Source organism: Phyllostomus hastatus, unplaced genomic scaffold (assembly GCF_019186645.2).
Source record: "Phyllostomus hastatus isolate PE091 unplaced genomic scaffold, TTU_PhHast_1.1 phas_scaffold_129, whole genome shotgun sequence".
Lineage (NCBI taxonomy): Eukaryota > Metazoa > Chordata > Mammalia > Chiroptera > Phyllostomidae > Phyllostomus > Phyllostomus hastatus.
The window spans coordinates 30,426,406-30,445,054 of record NW_025334009.1 but is presented as its reverse complement, the minus strand read 5'-3'; the positions used below and the strand labels follow the sequence as shown (position 1 = coordinate 30,445,054).

The window sequence follows — 18,649 nt, the reverse complement described above, 5'->3', positions numbered from 1 at the left end:
GTTCAACATCACTCGTCATTACAGAAATGCACATCAAAGCCATCAGATACCACCTCACGCCAACCAGGACGTCTAGACTGGAAACATCATGAGGACGGGGAGCAATCACAGCCCTCGCATCGCTGGTGGGAGTGTGAGGTGGTGCGGCCACCCTGGCAGAGCTGGGCAGATGCTCGAAGTCACTGTAAGGCCCGGCGATTTCACACCTCGGTTGGTGTACACACAAGAACACGAACACATGCTGACACAGAAACGTGTCCACGGAAGTTTGTAAGTGTTCTTCGTGGCGAGGACAAAGGGGGAACAGCTCAAACTTTCACCAAGGGATTGAGGAAATACGGCAGACTTGCACAACGGACTGGCAGTAAGGATGAAGTGTGGACTCCTGCCACAGCAAAGAGGAACCTCAGAAACAGGCCAGGTGAACAGAGCCAGCCGAGGTCACACACTGTAGGTGCAGCCCCGTCTGCATGAAACATGCAGAGTAACCTACAGAGACCCGGAGGGCTGGGGGGGCTGAGGGGAGTGGGAAAGGACCCCTAGCGGTGTGCGGTTTCTTTCTGGGCTGATGAAAATGCTCCAGGATTAAGGGTGGTGACAACTGTACCACTTCAGGAATACACTAAAAAACACTTAAAAATTGTGTACTTCTGAAGGGTGATTTTTAACTCAGAAAAACAAAATTGGTTTTAAAAACTATGGATGAACTTACGAGGGCGGACGGGTGACAAGTTGTCTGATTTTTTGGTGTATTCTATTTTAAACAGGGCTGTCAGGAAAAAAAAAATTCAAGTACAAGAATGACCAGACAGTGAATTTAAACTCCATCACCAAAAAGACTTGAAACATACTTTTTCGGAAATTTAGGGACTATAATCTAGACTAAATCCTTAAATTTGAAATGGCTGCTCATTTGAGAAACTAACAAGCTTCTCCAAGGCCGTGCCTCAGGTATCCGGTCTGCACGGTCGAGGCGGCGAAGTCCCTGCGGGTTTAAGATGACACAACTGAACACAGTAATGAAGACGGAAGTCCGTTTCAATGCGCTCTCTCTGGAAGAGAATGTCCATCGCAGCTCTGCAGCCACTTCCATTCCAGGCCTCTCTCTTTAACCTGCAGGGCACTCTGCAAACACTTCTCCGAGTTCATTCCTGAGGTGAAAATGTTATCATCCTCCTGCAGCAAAGGAGGCATGACACCAACTCACCACTTTCAAAGACAGGCAATAGGTGAAGGGTGAAGAATAAAAACTACCAGACTCCTAAAACCATATACTTACTTTTTATTGACTTTGTTAATGTTACAGAGTTCTTGCACTGCCAAACCATGCCTGAGAATTCAAAGAAAGAAATGGTACAATGGACAGCCTACCCACCCATCATACAGTATATTAAAACTTGATTCATGTGCATTTTGATAATTTCACAATCTTTTAAAAAGTTGTAACAAGAGTTGGTTTTAAATCTCCTGAAGGTCTTCAGATTTCTAGTACAGTATGCCATTAAATAAGTTCCACATTTCTCCATTTCAGTTCATTCCTCAATAACACAACCCTCAACAAAATTCTGCTGGAAAAAATGCATATTTTCAGGGAAAGTATGTGGCTCAAGGTCCAAGAGATTTGTTAAGATATTTGGTTCCCAAACGAAGTTTTCAGTTTAACCAAGAATCCCGTTTCTCGCTTAACCATCCAACCCCTCCGTGGCTGGCTCGGCAGCTCACCAGACACACCGGGAGGCAGGCTTCCTGGTGCCGCCTCGAGTAACACCGACATTATTGTCCAGCAACCCAGCAACGGCTGGCAGCTCCTGTCAGGAGGTGCTGCAACCCCCAGGAGTCCGATTCCTGCACTGACACTTTTATCAAGACTAAACTCCCACAGAAATACGCTCCCGCATCGGGACAGTTTTACTCACCCGTTTGCTTCACTCTTGCCAGTAGCAAGTCTGCAACTCCCACCATTTGGCTAAGGGATTTATTATAGAGAAACCCAGACTCTGCATCAGTGGTCACATACCACTTTCAAATATTTCTATTGAACAAAAGATACAAAACTAGGCAATTACCAGGCTATCTCATTAGATGGAAAGAAACTTTTCGGTAATCCTGGGTATCTTCCTGAAGTCCCTTTGAAGGACTGAAAATTTGCTGGATAGTTTAAGCTGTAATTATTCAAAACAGAAGTGCTACATCACCTGTCTTTTGCCCCTTTCCAAGTCAACAGCATAAAGACACACCAAAAGACTGATTAAGAGTCACCCTGGAGCAATTGCTGCATCTACAGAATGTCCAGTAACTTAAAGCATTTGGGCACAAGTATATTTGAAGTTGTCAAAGATCACGCAATAGGCTGAGGTTCTGCTCACATTGCTTTGAATTTATAAAACAGGTTAGTGAATCCCTTGGCCTGAGCAGAAACTGCAGTTAACTTTATAATTTAGACCTGATTCGAGGAGGCTTTAGCAGCACCGGAAGTAGAGCCCCCTGCATCCACTGCCCTTTACATCAAAGGCTATTTGGTTCCACTCTAGGGATTGGCAATTTCATGAGACATCTCACAATTCTAATGCATATTCAGGGCACTTACTTAACCAAGCAATATGCTCTGTCAAAGAACTTCTTCCAAGTCAAAGCAAAAAAAAGGCCTTAATGTGGAACATAGATAAAGCACTATCCAAATAAAAATTTCCAAAAGAAACAAGATTATCCCCCCCATACCCCCATCCCACTTGGTGGACCCAAGTTTGGTTGAATTTGTGGTTACCTCAGAATACAACTCAAAGTTTAAATTATAAATCACAGCCCTACACAGATATTTGAACATATCAGTTCGTTTGAGAGCGGCACGTCCCAGGAAGTCTAACACAGCCACAGCCCACTACAGAGAGCATTCCTTAAGGGTGGGGCGCAGGACAGGTTAATTAAGGTCACTTAAATCTTCATCTTTTACAGCAGATCAGAACCCAGATGGCTGACTTTCTGCAGGATTTCTGATAGGAATCCAGTAGAGCTGGTTTCAAGTTTCACACCAACACTTAAGAGCTGTAACCTTCTTGTCCAGAAGTTGTGATCCACATGAAGTCCACATGAGTGCAGCAAATCTGAGGTAGTCAACCTTACAAAGGCTCAGTATCTGAACATAAAAAGATTTTGAAATGACCACTGGCTGCAGTTTTTGTGGAGGTTTTTTTTTTTTTTTTGTATTTGCAGAGTAAGTATCATGAAAGGACACTGCTGAATCTAGTTCACACATTTATAACAGTGAGAATCCCCCTATATTCAATACACATAAAGAGCAGCTGTGACACATGAAACTTCCATAGTGCAACGGGGCCGGTCCCTTACATCGAGGGGTCTGCATCGGCTGCGGTAGATCCAGCAGAGGTGAGGTGATGAGTGGCTGTTCGTGGTGGTTAGCTGTGGTCTAGTTACCTTAGCAGGGTTAGCAAAGACCATTCCTTAACTGTGTTGTGTGTGGCTGCTTTTCTGAGTTTCGAGCACAGCGTACTGGTTGTCTAGCTGAAGTTTAAGGGCCTGGTTTTTTGCAACCTCATCCCTACCTCTAGTTTTGTGTCTTACTACTTCAAAGCTCTTCTCCATTTCTTTATCCCTAAGGGAAAATAAATGTAATCAGTAAATATTTCTTGAGGTTGTTTTTAAAATATTCTTCCTTGAGTTAAAACCACCCTTAGGGGAATCTTGAGGGAGAGACAAGAGGGCCACGCCAGTATATAAAATCTTTATCAAACCATTTTTAAGGCTTCAACTGAATAGAAAACAGAGCACACTGTAACTGAAGCTCCACGGTTCCATGTTCCGTAGTAGCAAAACCTACTGCAGGACTCACTAGTATCTGCAAACCTATTTTGGGACCAGCCTGAAGACAGGTGGGGAAAGTTAAAAAGCTCTCAGATAATACCGTGATTCCTCCTAAGACTCACTTTTATGTTGGCAGACAGATAGTACACCTCCCTTTATGCATAAGTAAGAGCAACAATTTTCTCACTCATGTGAAGTCTACTCAGTATTCAATGACTTCCCCTCACTTCTACTGCCTGGTGGTGGGTCAGGTAAAGGAGGAGGAGTGCCGTGGGTTGATAAACCTTATTTTGCAGGACAGGGCAGAGGAGCAAGTCCAAGTGGAGGTTTAAATTCAAGCCAGCTGTGGTCTCAGAGAGGCAGAAGGGCTGGGATTTACTTTAAAAGAAGTCAACCCCCCCCAAAAAAAAACCCCCGATTATTTCAATTTATCACTTATAATTCAATTCTTCCCATTTTATTTTAAAAATTCATGGCTCTAAGCAAGATGTGGATGTACCATATGTGGTCATTTAACTCCAGGTAGCATTCACTTTAAGTACCTGCTGAAATAAGATTTTAATATTAGACTTATAAATGCCAACGCCTTCCACCTATTCACATTTACTGGGAATACAACAAAACATTGCTCTTTCATTTCTAGTTTCCATATCATAAGGACCGTAAACCAGGAATAATGCACTCAAAAATTTCCAGCTTGGGAGAACGGCATGGGAGCTTTGTCACAGCTACAGAAGCTTCTGCAGACAGGGTTTGTCCTTGGTGCCTTTTCCCCTCTGCCCCTCCAGGGCAACTAAACAAGTCCCACCCTAATTCTCAGCTGCCCGTCAGGTGTAGCCAGGGGTTTACCAGTCAACAGCACCCCCATCCCCGTGGGTTCTGTATCTCCTACCTCCCACCCCCAACCAAGAGACAGGGTTCCAAAACCCGGCCTGCTGAGCAGAGCACTTACTTCCGGCTTTCAACGTGCTTGGCGGTGGACTGCAGGGACGGGAACTGCGTATCACTGTATATTTCCGGTGGTCCTTGGGGTGCTTTCCTTGTTGTGGTTAGCCTGGCTCCGGGAGGCCGATACACACCACTAGTCATGGCCGGTTCTGGGGTTTCTGTAACTAACATTGCATCACAGTTTAGAGAAAATATTCAGATGCTCGGCATATTAATGAACTAGTCTTGTAATCCTGATCACTTGTCAATTCCAGAAATGAACCCGATACCTGGACAATAGAAGTAACGTCAGTTGTCAGGGAGTATCTGAAGGTGAAAACATTCTACCTTTCCAGGGCAGTCCGCTGACCTCTTCCGTGTACAACTCAATTGTCTACATAAATGAGTCTCCAAGTCAGCGTCCTGGACGTGGGAAGGACTCTGCTGCACCTCAGGGACAGGCCTCGTCAAGGACGGCCTTTCGGAGCATGGCCACTTTCGTGCTCAGCGTACATACCAGGAAGTGTGGGGGGACAGTCACTTATTTGCCTGGGTAGTATATTACATAAGATGCCATGTATTTAAAAAGAAAAACATTTAATAAAATGCCTGTACTGTTTATTTTTAATTCTAAAGATGACTAATAAGCCCCAGCTGGTGCGACTCAGTGGCCTGAGCACTGGCCTGTGAACCAAAAGGCCACTGGTTTGATGGACCCAGTCAGGGCATGGGCCTGGGTTGTGGGCCAGGTCCCAGGTTGGGTGTTGCATGGGAGGCAGCCGATAGACGTTTCTCTCACACATTGATGTTTCACTGCACAGTGATAGTCCACCACTGTAAAAAGTACTACTGGACAGTGCTACTCTAGACGCAGCAAACAGGATATGTAAAAAGACAGGTACCATCCAAAAAGTAAAGTAGAGACGGGTTTGTAAAGAAGGCACGCAGTGAGCAGGGTGGTGCTGGAAGGGGCTGTGGTGTTACATGGGGTGGTCCTGAAGGGCTGCCAGCGACGAGGTGAAAATGGAGCAAAGGACTGAAAGGAGGCGGCAAGCACACCTAGAGCTGGCAGACCAGCCACAGCTGGCCCCACACCTCATTCTGCACGTAATGTTACACTGGAACACAACTACACTCACTGGGTGTACGTAGTGTCCACGGTACTGGTGCTAAATGGCAACGCTGAGTATGAAGCAGAGTCTTTAGGGCCCTCAAAGCCTAAATTATTTATCATCTGGCCCTTTATGGAAAAAGTTTACCAACTCCCAATATAAAGAAAAGAAAATTCCAGGCTGAAAATACCAGTACAAACAGCTTACACAGCAAAGTGGGCAAGTTCAGATTAAGAGAAAGACAAAGTTGGAAAAAAGGAGGATCGCGGGCTAGGCGTCGAAGGCCTTGCAAGTCCCTGACGTTAGTTTCCACGCGGACTGGAGAGGACGCCGTGGGCGGCTCACAAACAGCACAGCACACGCTCCGCTGCAACTGGAAAGACCCCTCTCGCTGCTGGCTGCGCTGGGAAAAGTGTCTGTGGAGGGGCAGGCAGCCCAGGCAAGAAACAATCTCGGTAATCTGTGTATCAAGATGACAGTTCAAAAACAGGGGCTGGCCGTGGAACTGCTTGAGAACCAGTCATAAAACCTCAATTTATTTTTTAAGTAAGCCAGCAAAAATTTACAGACAGATTAAAAAAATCATGTTTGGAGCAAGAGAAAGGCTCAAAAATGGCCCCCGAGTAGGAGGCCGAGGGACTGAAAGAACAGCACCGACACGAATGAGAAAGGCAGGCGGGTGCAGCAGATACACGAGTCCAGGTCTGGAAAGGCCGAGGTGGAGATGCGGTGCAGGCAGTTAAATAAACACGCCGGGCGTTCAGGAGAGCTGAGCTGTGATGTAAAACTACAGGTGGCTGGCACGCAGAGATGGCCAAGGGAGACCGAGAACGCAGCACCCTGGAACCCGACAGAAGGGCCCACTTTGACAGGGCGAACACTGCGGCTGACGCCACTGACGGGGCCGAGCAGAGGAGGACTGAGCCTTGGGGGATGGACTCAGCAGTGCGGAGTGCACAGCGGCCACTGACAGACCCAGTTAAAAAAGAGTTACATGGAAAAACACATATACAGCAAAAGGCCAGAAAGGCCATGAAAAATATTGATATGGTGGTTATTTGTGATCTCTGGACAGTAAGATTTGGGGTGGTCTGTTTTTCTTTACATTACTTGGCATAAAATAACGGATATACACGACAGCAGCAACATCTAACCGGTGTGCCACAAGGGGCACTGACCTCTTTTCCCTCAGACTGTCAAATGAAAAATAACAAGAGCCAACACAATAGCCACCCAGTATGAAAGAATCAAAATTACACTATTTTATTTTTTTGGTCACATCGGCAAAAGGAATACTTTTTGGTGTGCCACAGAATTAATTTTTGCGTGCCATGAGATGAAAAAGGTTGAAAACTGCTGTACTAAAGCAACGTTTTTCAACTTCTTCCCCATTACTGTCTCCATGGGGCCCTTTTAAACACCCTTTTCCCTAACAGCGCCCTACGCTAACACCACAGATATGCGCAGTGTATGCACAGAACCCTGGCAAGACCTCGGATTTCCTCACCACCCAGAACCACTTTTTACTCCCTCGGGAATGAGAGCACCCACCCGCCCACCAGGGAATTCAGGCTTCAGTGGAGTGGAATGGGGGTGGGGCGGGGCGGGGCAGGTGAAAGGGCAAACAGGTGGAATAGGCAACCACGATCCATTAGTCAACTGTCCAAAACCAAAACAAATGCTTACACACTCAAATTTGGCAACTCAGTTTATGCGTCAATTTAACCAGCCTAAAGAAAAGCACATATCTTAACTTACACATTGCTTTGGGTGCATAAGTTTTTAAACACACATCTGTAAATCTCCCTACTGGGGACGGAAGAGAGCCCTGCTCGCCCATCACACACACGTATTCAGGTGAAAGCTGACTGCATATATAAAATTATATGTAAGGAGACAACTTCTTGAAAATGAAATATTAAAATTACCAGTTACTGGAGCAGGAGATGCTTGTACCAGAGCTGTTTTATTCCAGGGGCCTGAAGATTTTTCTACTCCACCACCGCCACCTCCACCTTCTTCCCAGTTATCGCCTGGATCTTCTCTTTTTTCACTATCATCTTCTTCCTTTTCACTATTGGAAAAGCAAGCAAGTGAATTCAATTACAGAACCACCAGAAAAACTGTCAGTGCAAATCTTCAGTTCTAGAGATGCTGGTTTTGTGTGACCCTGAAGAAATCACTTAAGCTCTACAAAGCTCCAGGGCTCACTTGTTTAAAAGAGAGAGACAGAATTTCAAGGGAATTTCAGGGGAAAAGGGGAGAGGTTTACAGGAACAAATATAAAGGACACATGGACAAAAACTAGGGGCGGGTGGAAATGGGAGGGAGGTGGGGAGGGCTGGGTGGGTGGGCTGGGATGGGAGTAAAAGGTAGAAAATTTACTTCAACAACAATTAAAATAAAATAAAACTTAAAAAAAAAAGAGAGACAGAGAACCTGGGGACTTTATCTACACCAGTAGGACTTCTACTTGACCTCATGTGAAAAAAGGATTTCATGGCTGAAAAAAGGCTTAGGAAACCACTTGGCCTGACAACAGTCTGCTCTACCCTTCTGCAACCTCAGGTACTCAAGACCGTCTAGAAATATTTAACATACTGACATGCTAGGTTATTACAACCTGCAAGGTTGTGTACAGCAGCCCCAAGAAAGCACAGAATGCCAGCTATTGGCTCAGCAACTACGGGAGGAAGAACGACTGGTTCATCTAACCTGATATGCAGAGAAAAGGGTTACTTGAAGGATTCAAAGTATAATTACTAGATTTTTCTAGGACCAAAGTATACAACCAGGCATTTATGGTAAGTATATTTTTAGTGATGGAATGAGTGGGTTTAAAAAATACATATACATTTTCATCCTCACTCGAGGATACGCTCAGATTTTAGAGGGGGGGAAGGGAGGGGAGGGAAGGGGAGGGGAAGGGGAGAGGGGGGAGAGGACTATCGATGTGAGAGACAAACATGGATCTGTTGTCTCCGGAAACCTGCACCAGGAAACCTGCTGGTGCACTGGGACAACGCTCCAACCAGCTGGGCCACCTGGCCAGGGCAGAATGAATGGTTTTTGAAAGTTGTATAATTTCATTTGCTAATCTGTTAGTAGGTTACAAAATATGATCAAAATTAGAATTCACATTCCAACAGAGGAAAACAAGTCAGTGCTCAGTGTTTGAACATCAGTGCTCCAGATTTAATGAGTGCCAGTCTCTACTGTCTGACAGAAATATGCAGAACGGGCCGCTAACACCAGATACATGTCACTGACTTAAAAAAGGAAGAGAATATAAGAACTCAGTCTTTGGCTTACTTAGTGATCGTAAATGCAAAAGCTGTCCCCAGTGGTACACAGCATCCTAAGACTGCTTGCAGTGTTTATTTTAATGCCATTTAAAAATTTCTTTATTCATAAATTGGCTTGAGTCAGAAACCTGTAATTTCTCCAAGGTTCCTTTGATTATTTTTCCTTTTGCTAGATTACTTATTATGACTTTATGTAAACCTGAATGTTCTAAATTATCGAGAGCATATCTGGTCTCTCTACACTGCTGGCTCCACAGCAGGGAGGTTCTGCCAGATCGAACTGCCCTTTCCCAGCTCCTTGCCCCCGCTGACGCTGCCCCCGCAGGCACCAACTCCCAGCCTGTTCTCTGAACTGTTTCCCATGCCCTTGGGGTTCCCCCTAGGTCTTCAGTGTGTTCAGTCTCCACTATTCTGACTACCCTTGTCCCTGTTAAAAAAGAAAACAAAACATGGCTGTTACCTAAAGCTCTGACCTTCGGCCTTCCATCCTTTTAGACACTTTCCCCTTTTGCTCTCTCACCCACTATCACGGCCGCCCTCGCAGTGCTCAGATGACCCCGCTCAGACTACAGGCCCTTAGAATACCACGGCCTCTCCTGATGGCTGCAGAAGGACACCTGAGGGTACTTTCCTTCCATTTCTTTTCAAATGGGACAAGTCCTGGCTATATAACAAATTCCTGAGATAGCTAATGGTCTCCTTTAAAGGCATTTATTAAAAAATTTCCATGATAATGGTGGTATCATGTAAACTGTCCACGAACCAGAATGATTCCAGAATTTAAAGGCTTAGGGTGGCAATAAGCAAGGGGAGAAGGGAACAACCCTCTCTCTAGTCTGCATTTATAGTACGATTTTGCTTAAGATTATCGTCTGGGTGGAAGAAAGGATATAGAATATGGTCAAGTCACCCTCCAGTTTTCCTTTTCGTTAACAGAGTCCTGTGCAGCCATTTAAATAAATGTTAGACCTATTATATAAACCAACAACTTACTAAAACAAACTTTCTACACCTGAAATAGGAAGACATCTAGAATGATTTTTAAGATGTTGAGAGTAAGCAGCTGGGCCCTGGCCTGTATGGCTCAGTTGGTTGGAGCACCGTCCCGCTTGGGGTGCATGTGAGAAGGCACCCCACTGATGTGTGTTCCTCCCTCCCTCCCTCCCTCCTAAAGCAATGAAAGAATGTCCTCGGCTAAGGATAAAAAAAAGTAGCTGGGTGCCAGAATGCACGACTTTCTCTTCCTCATGCAAGAGGCAGTTACGAGCAGCTTTTAAAGCCAGACTGCCTGGTTCAAATCACCCTGGTGCTGCCATTTACCAGCCAGGAGACCCTGAGTGTGGCTAAGCCCCTGTCCGCCTGAGTGTGCTCCGTGTAAGACGGGGCCACGGCCCCATGTGAAGGTGGGGTGAGCTAACAGACGTGAGGCACTGAGAACAGTGCCTGGCACAGACTGCTGTTCACTATTATGTGATTTGAAACATTCACTTGAATTCTCACACAAGCAGCACGTATACCACCTTCATGATGGGAAAAAAGAGTGGTTCTCATTTGGGAAAAACAAACAGGAAAACATGTTCTTTTTAAAAAGACACCAACAGTATGCCTTGTTTTCCAAAGCTTATTGAGTGGAATGAATGACGAGGTAGAGATATGAAGGTCATAATTTATGCAGCAAGGTAGCAGTGGTATCCAAACATAACAGAACTATCACCAAAAAAAAATTGTTTTTGAGACATAACCCACTTCTGAAGCTATGCCAATGTAATTACACCATAATGTAACTTGCTTGGATTGTGAGTAAAAACCATAGGTGTTATTCACCTAGCTGCAATGAACTAATCAGTAATGTCCCAGCAAACCCAGCAGAGGCCAGACAGGGAGGTGAAGACCCCCACAAAGACTTAAGTGCCTTCTTAGCCCTTTTATACTCTCATGCATCCCAGCTGTGACAGCTTTCAGTAGCTGGTTGCCTCTGGCATGCTCCCAATCAGGGACCTGGCTGGCAACCCAGGCATGTGACCTGACCAGGCAACCTTTCGGTTAGCAGGCAAGTACCCAATCCACTGAACCATACCAGTCAGGGCTAATTCACAAAATTTTTGAAGAAAAACTCTAGTTTGGTCTGACAGACTATTTAGAGTCCCAAGTTAAAAGATTCTTTTATGTCTAGTATTTATCACCTCTTTACCATCAGAGACAAGTGAAGAAACAAGTAATCACAATCTATAATTATTTCTAATGATAAACTGTTACTAAAAAAGTAATATGCTAATTAGATGGACTGCATTATCTATAATCAGCACAAAAAGTCAGCTTAGCATTTAGCCTTCTTACGATTCTGAAATCCTAGCTAAGTGAAATATTGGAAATTGTCTAGTCAAGACCCTGCATCCCACAGAGGGAACTAAGGCCCAGAGATGCCAGGAACCTTGCCAAAATGCCACAGCACTAATGGCAAGGCAGAAATGATTTAAATATCCTATTACTTTTTCATATTTGCACACTCCAGTAAACATCAAACTCCTAAATACCAAAGCCAGAACAAGAACCATGCTGCAAGCACACTTAGACTAAACTCCTGTCTCTGACCCACATGTAATATATAGCTTCTCATCAGCTGAACTGGGCAATTTTAAACACTATGATGCTATGGTAAATTCATAGCACAATTCACAGTATACTGTCTTAAATATGCATGTCTGTAGGGAACTACTGGTGGGGTAGGGGAATGACGGTGCTAGGAAAGGAATGTCTACTATGCCAGCAGCATTCCAATTTTACAAAGTTAAACTTTGAAACAACACTAAGGCAGGGAGAAAACCCATTGTACATACAACAACACTGATACTCAGACATTTAAATACTTTTCCAGGGCTACAAAGTAGCAGAGCCAAGTAGTGGGACCACACAGCCCAATTCTTTCAGGTTGTCTCATTCCACTTTATCTTCTTTACAGCTCTAAGATATGACACAGAAATTCTCTCTGTTTTGAGATTTGAGGAATTCACTTTCTTTAATAAGGCTGTTCAGGATTACACATCCTACAGTAGTATATTTATAAAGAACAGAACATTCTTACTGCCTTATCTCAAAGGACATTACATGAGAATTTATGTATCCTAAAGGGGAAGCAGCTAAGACAAAATCAGCCTGGGCTGTGTTTCTGCTGGAATGCTGGGCATCTCCACTGGTTTGACACTATTACCCAGCAACTGTTATGACAGTAAAATGGGGAGACAGAAACGGCCCAATGAACTATGCCTGGCGGCTTAAATGTCACTGCACCTCATCCAAGGACTCTTTCTCTACCCCTTCCTGGTAGACTGCGTCTCTCTCTCCCGTGCCCCATAACACCCTGCACATCGCTGGAACAATCGGCTGGTGTGTAAGTACAGCAGGAGTTATTTTTACGACACCAAGACCCAGCACAATGTGTAGCAGTCGCACAAATATTTGCCACACTAGATTCGGTTTGGATGCATAAGTAATCTCAGTGGCTTCCCTCTCAAGAATTTATTGGTAATGACATGACCTTGAATGAAATCTATTAAACTAGACACAAATTTGACACATGTCCTTATAATAATACTCTTGGTACTTAAAATCCTGGACTAGTTGGTAAATGTGAGATGGGTTGTCAATATAGTATGTTTGCTGCTACTGAAATTTTCCCCTTCAAATGAACACTTCGATAAAAGTCCAGCTTGTCAACCTACTATATAAAGACAAGTGTCAAGAACTTCAAGAGTGTATCAATATCTGCAGCAAACTAAAGGTAAAGCAAATGTAGCAAAAATGACGGGTAGATAGAAGTAAGCAGAGTATACGGGTACTTACTTTACTTTCTTTTAACTTCTCTGAGGTTTGTAATTTTCCACAGCAAAAAGTTGGAAGAAAAAAGTAAGACTATAGGCTGGGAATTTCAAGATATTTTAAGCCAAATTCCAAAGTTTCATTTTCCTTGTCCCATACTGAGGGAACAAAGCTGCCTCTCTCATGGGTAGAAAAGAGACTGAAGGAATAAAGGAACCCCACCTCCCAATCCCAGAGAAAAGAAAAAAATCTGATCTCTCTTCCTTTTTAAGGGCTTCTACCTCAAGGTAAGACCAAGCTACATAAGACAAGCGTTCTTCTCTGGCAACACTGAACACTCAGGGAACTTGTGTTTGTAGGTTATACTCATGCTGGCCCGTACGTGTCATTTTCTCCTTTCATGTCCCAGTGAACTGACTCACCAGAGTCTGATATGAGTCATGATAACCTCTGGGACGTCACTACTCCTTCTCCTCAAATCTTAGTAATCGTAAGTCAAGTGCCTCGTGGTTAAATAGCAGAGAAATTCCCAAGAGTAACACATTCTAATTTACCCACTTATCTAGACTAATATTAATCAAGTGGGTATTTTACAAACACCCTATTCAAAATCCTCACAACACTTGAATAGTCGTTACAATTTTGCAGATAAGAACCAACATTCAAAAGTAAAGTGACTCGCCCAAGGTCACACACAAGCAGCAGGGCTAAAACGCAAACTTAGGTTTATCTTTCTCCTAAAGTCCATCATTTTACCACATTAAGAACTCCATCCCTTTTGTGTGACTAACCACTCCTATGAAAGATGTCTTTTCTCCTCCACCCCAGCATCGAGTTGCACTGTCAAGAACATTTAATACACAGTTTATAAGGACATTGAGTATATTAAGTGAAAATTTTAGTCCTGTTATAAGACCTCAGATGGCTTCTCAGTCTTGAGCCTTTCCTGGAAGCCGCTAGTCTCCCCCTGATTGAATGATTTATAAGGGCAATGGAAATACAGGCCCCAGACTCCACAGTGACTGAGGATACACAAAAGCAGCTTCCTGAAGAAGGTATGTTTTTCAATGTTAGTAGGTTAGAGGAAGACCTCTGGACCAACACTTAGGGGCAGTGACTAGATGCTAAGAATAATGGCAAACCCCACAGTATAAAAGCTGGTCTACCTCAGGTCAAGCAGAACTTAAACACTCATCCTAGCTGAGATTTACTTATGCCCCTGGCAAAGGTGAAGGATGTAAGTAATATAAGGAATGTTTCGCTGTCTGTGGAATAGCCAGAAACAAAGACTAAAATAGCCTTGAATATATATATTCAATGCCAGAGAAACAGGTGCAGTTTAAAATCACCCACAATACAACAAAATCAATTTCTAACATTAAGTGAACTTGAAACATTTTCCCCTCAGAAAGTGCTCTCATGCAGAGTAAGTTCAACCCAACCAAACACTATCCTTCCTGTCATTAGGACTTCAAGACTCCGAAGTCTGGGGTCTGCAGTCAGGGAAGGAGGCCCAGGAGCCTTACTCGGCAAGGCGAGGACCCACACATGCAGACAGTTCCATAAACCCAAATGGTTAAGAATTGAAACTCCAGTCTAATCACTTCTACTTAACACTACTACTGAGGAATCTCAAGAGTGAAGAACCTGCATTCCATCAAAGCTTCCCATTATCAATCAGGTTTCACCTTGGTTAAGTTCATGAAATGATGTGAAAGAAGCTAGGACATTAATCCCTAGCTATGGTAGGTATTCAACAGATGTCAAAATTAGCCCTGGTTTGTGAATGAATAATAACCATAAATATTACTATCTAGGGAAGCCAAAAGACAGTGTTTCATTAAGAAAAAGTATTTCCTCCACTGTGCCATGTGGTCACTAGCATATACAAACTAAAATTACAAAATTTTAAATCTTAGACCAATAGAACTGTACATCCACTTGTTTTTTTCTACTTTACCAATCCCTCAAAATATGGCATTTATTTACATGAATCTAAAATTGACCACCATAAATTGGACCTGATAAAATATGTATTTAATTTCAAATTCTCTAAAAACCAACCAATCCAATTTTTCAAAACCACTGTTCTCTTGAACTTTAAAAAAACCTAGCCAGGACTGGAAGTAGGCAAGCTCTCCTAGGATTTTTGGAGCTCGCAGCTAATTTGATCAGCATATAGAATGACTATCACGGAGAGAAGGAACAGACACTGTTAGAGCCCTAGTAAGCATATGTAAAGTGCAAGGTTACTATGGTGCTGTTTTGGGGCCAAAGAAAAGCCAGACATACAACACCTATCCTTAGGGCTATCTAAACATTTTTGTAACCAGTCCATACCTTATTTGCATCGCCTGAACTCTGAGGCCGCTGTAATCAACCTCTTTTTGCTCAAATTCTTTCCACTCATCTTCATCCTGTAAAACACATACCATCTGATTAAAGATATTCTTAAAAATACCACTAAGGCAGATAACAGACAATGAAAAGTGGATCAAGTGCCTGGAACCTAAACTCATTTTCTGGCCACAGCCCTTGCTTGATCCCGAGGTCGACTAGGCTGGAGGACAACGTGCCCTTTCAACAGTTACTTCCACCTGGTTCCTTCACAAGAGCTGTTAATTTTAAATCAACCAGGAAAAGTCAAATGAAAAAGTCAACAGTAAGCCCACAACTAAACGTCTACTTTAATGTTGCCATGTGACTTCTTTTTCCACCGTCTTAGAGGCTAAGTCATGCCAATTAGAGTGACCACAAATGCAATTGTTAGAAAATTCAGCTCCGACTCCTAGGCTTAAGTCAGAACACTAAATTAACTCACAGTGAACGTCACACGATAAATGCCGCTGTGTGCTGGGGGCACTTCGGACCCAAACCAACTGCCCCCTGAGGGTGCTGCTGCCTCGGTCTTGGCTCAAGACAAGTGACACTGGGTGCAACTGGGCGGGCCGGGAGCAGGGTGGAAGGGGTCGCGCGAGGAAGCTAGCGGGCCAGACATGAGAAGCCCACGTCACGTGGCCGGCTTCCGCGCCCGTCCGCCCTCTGGCCGGCCCCCGGACGCTCCGCCAGACAGGCGGAGGCAGGCACATGGGCGCAAGCGCGCGGCTCCGGCCCCGAACCCCGGCCCCTCACCTTCGTCACGGCCTTGGTAGCGGCACCAAAGCCCGCGGCTCCCGCGGTCCCGCCGTCTGCCGGCCGGGCTCCCACGCCTGCCCCACTGCCCGCCGCGCCAGCGGCTGTGATGCTCCCGCCGGCGGCACCCGCAGCGCCCGCGGCGCTCGCTGCCCGGTTGCTTCGCTCCTTCTTCTTCTTCTTGTCCCTCTTGGCGAAGAAGTTGTCCAGGCTCCGCTCCTCAGTCTCGGCCATGGCCTTGGCCTCCTCGACCCGGATGGGTGGGGCCGGCGGCGGGCGCGGCCCGCGGGGCTCCGACCTCGGGGTGGACGCCGGCTCCGCGCTCAGGCTCCGAGGCGCGGCGACGCCTCAGCCCCGCGGGGTTGCGGAGACGTGTGCGGCGGGGCAGGCGGCTCCCCCCGCGTGCTGTCGGGCGGTGGTATGATCCGCCTGATGGATCGCGCGCCGCTGCAGGCGCCCGAGCCCGCCAAGGCTGCCTCTTCTCCCGCGACCACGGTGCAGGATCCTGCCCGCTCCGCAGCCGGAGGGGAAAAGGAACGCGCGGGTCAGAAGCTCCGGCGTGAGTGCTGGACTAGAGGCGGCGCGTGCAGGAGGAAGACGCGCGCGCGCAGGCCCGGAGAGGAGGGGAGAAGGGGTGGGAAGGGGAGGAGGGAGGGCGGGCCACCAGAATAGAGTGGCAGCGTCTGCGCCTGCGTACTAAGATCCGCCCGCCGCTGTGGGAGCGCGGCGGGGCGGGCGGTGGGAGGAAGCGGAGGCGGGGCTGGAAAAGAAGCCAATCAAGTTCCAAGACGAAGCGCTTAGGCGACAATCCCGGTCACAAACGGGGCGGGGCCGGGGAGTAGGGGTGGGAAGAGAATGTATGCTAAATAAGTGACGAATATGACGATTTCGCCAATCGTGGGACCGGGTTTAGCCTTGAGGGTGGGCATTTAGAGGACCGTCTGGTGACTGGGTAGGAGAGGTCTGGTAGAAGGGGCGGGTGAATCGGATCTGGGCGCATGCGTAGGGTACACGTGTGCCTGTTCGCCTAGAGTGAACTGTGGCCTTGCCGTCTGAACTTTATCGGAACGGAAAGGCACTGTGTTTAAGTATCTATGTTAAAAATGATACCACTCCCCTGCTGTCCTCTGTACTTCCACCCTCTCTGGCCTGGCAATTATTTTCATTTTACGGGATTATTATGAAAGGCTTGAAGTTTAGGTCTAGTTTAAATATCTTTAATAAACCAGTGGGTAGATAGAAGGGGATTGGCTTTTGCCTGAACTTCACCGTCTACGAGATATGTCTATTAAGCTAAGACTAAATAAATCTGATTCTCAAGGTCCTCATCTAGGAATCGTTAGCGTTTGTATGTGAGGAAAGTACACCTGTTAGCTACCTAGTAGAGTGCTTAATTAAGTGATTTTTTAATACATTTTAAACAGTGTCCTCTGCTCTGCCCTGCCTGGAGTCTGGATTCAGGCAGATGACTGCAATTTATCCTTAGCTTTTATCCCTGTTAAAAGGAGGGGAATGGCAAATCGTAGCAATAGCGACAAAAATGCCTATGCAGCCCTGGCTGGTGTAGCTCAGCGGATTGAGCACAGGCTGGGAACCAAAGTGTCCCAGGTTTGATTCCCAGCCAGGGTACATGCCTGGGTTGCAGGCCATAACCCCCAGCAACCGCACATTGATGTCTTTCTCTCTCTCTCTCTCTCTCTCTCTCTCTCTCTCCCTCCCTCCCTTCCCTCTCTAAAAATAAATTAAAAAAAAATGCCGATGCAAATCTGGTGTTACCATTCAAGCACTCTCTGAGCCTTGAGAATGAAATGAATCCTTGTACATGTAAAAGGTGGTGTCCTGTAATGTATTAAACTTTCCACTTCCTCCTAAGGACAGAGGAGAGAGCTGTCACAACCACTGAGGAAATGACTCAGACACGTATGTTAGTAGCCTCATGGGATAGATAGAGCACAGGCAGCCAATGGAGCTATTTCTTTGCTTTTTCCTTTACAGTTCTCCATTAAAGGTTGTCGCCACCCCCTCCACTATATTCAGAATTAAATCCAGAATATGTTAAGTAAACCAAGGACCTAGCCTTAGCCAACAACAAGTTTACGTATTATTCCCCAAACATAAACTGCCCCTAACTACAACTACCCAGGATGGGCCCCTGGGTGACTTCCTTCTGTGACACCACTCATCTTCTGTGATGGAGGCCAAGTTCAGTACTGCCCCACACCTCCACCTCCCTTAACACCTGTGGCCGAAGTGCTTTTTCTTTATTTTTGTCTCCCTCACCCTCCCTCCCTCCCTTTCTTTTTCTCCGTTTTTCTTTCTTTCCACCTCCCTCCCTCCCTTCCTTGTCTGTTCTTTATCTACAAAGAGCACCTATTTAGCTATAGTTAGGGCAGCATACCTTGTTCTAGGTTGAGTAATTTATCATTCCTGCCTTCAACTCCCTCTTAATTTTAAAAGAGAAGATCTAGATATGAATAACTAAAATTCAGTCCTCCCTTTCTTAGGTTCCCATCAATATATCAGTGTCTTGAAGGAATT

The 18,649-nt window shown here is 45.4% G+C and overlaps 1 protein-coding gene across 4 annotated transcripts; it reads right to left on the bottom strand.

Annotated features, from left to right (window-relative positions):
• Positions 1 to 1,266: 1,266 nt before the first annotated feature.
• CDV3 (CDV3 homolog) lies at positions 1,267 to 16,722 on the bottom strand. Of its 4 annotated transcripts, none has more exons than XM_045857029.1 (5): positions 16,112 to 16,722; positions 15,320 to 15,396; positions 7,787 to 7,932; positions 4,772 to 4,931; positions 1,267 to 3,610 (listed from the first exon to the last, which is right to left on the bottom strand). In XM_045857029.1, the coding sequence occupies exons 1-5, from the start codon at positions 16,343 to 16,345 to the stop codon at positions 3,460 to 3,462; spliced, it is 768 nt and encodes a 255-aa protein (XP_045712985.1). In that variant the 5' UTR covers positions 16,346 to 16,722; the 3' UTR covers positions 1,267 to 3,459. The 4 variants fall into 4 exon arrangements, with proteins under 4 accessions (XP_045712985.1, XP_045712988.1, XP_045712986.1 ...); XM_045857032.1 differs by having other exon boundaries at positions 1,267 to 3,133; positions 16,112 to 16,721; XM_045857030.1 differs by lacking the exon at positions 1,267 to 3,610 and adding an exon at positions 3,685 to 4,364.
• Between the last annotated feature and the right edge of the window lie 1,927 nt (positions 16,723 to 18,649).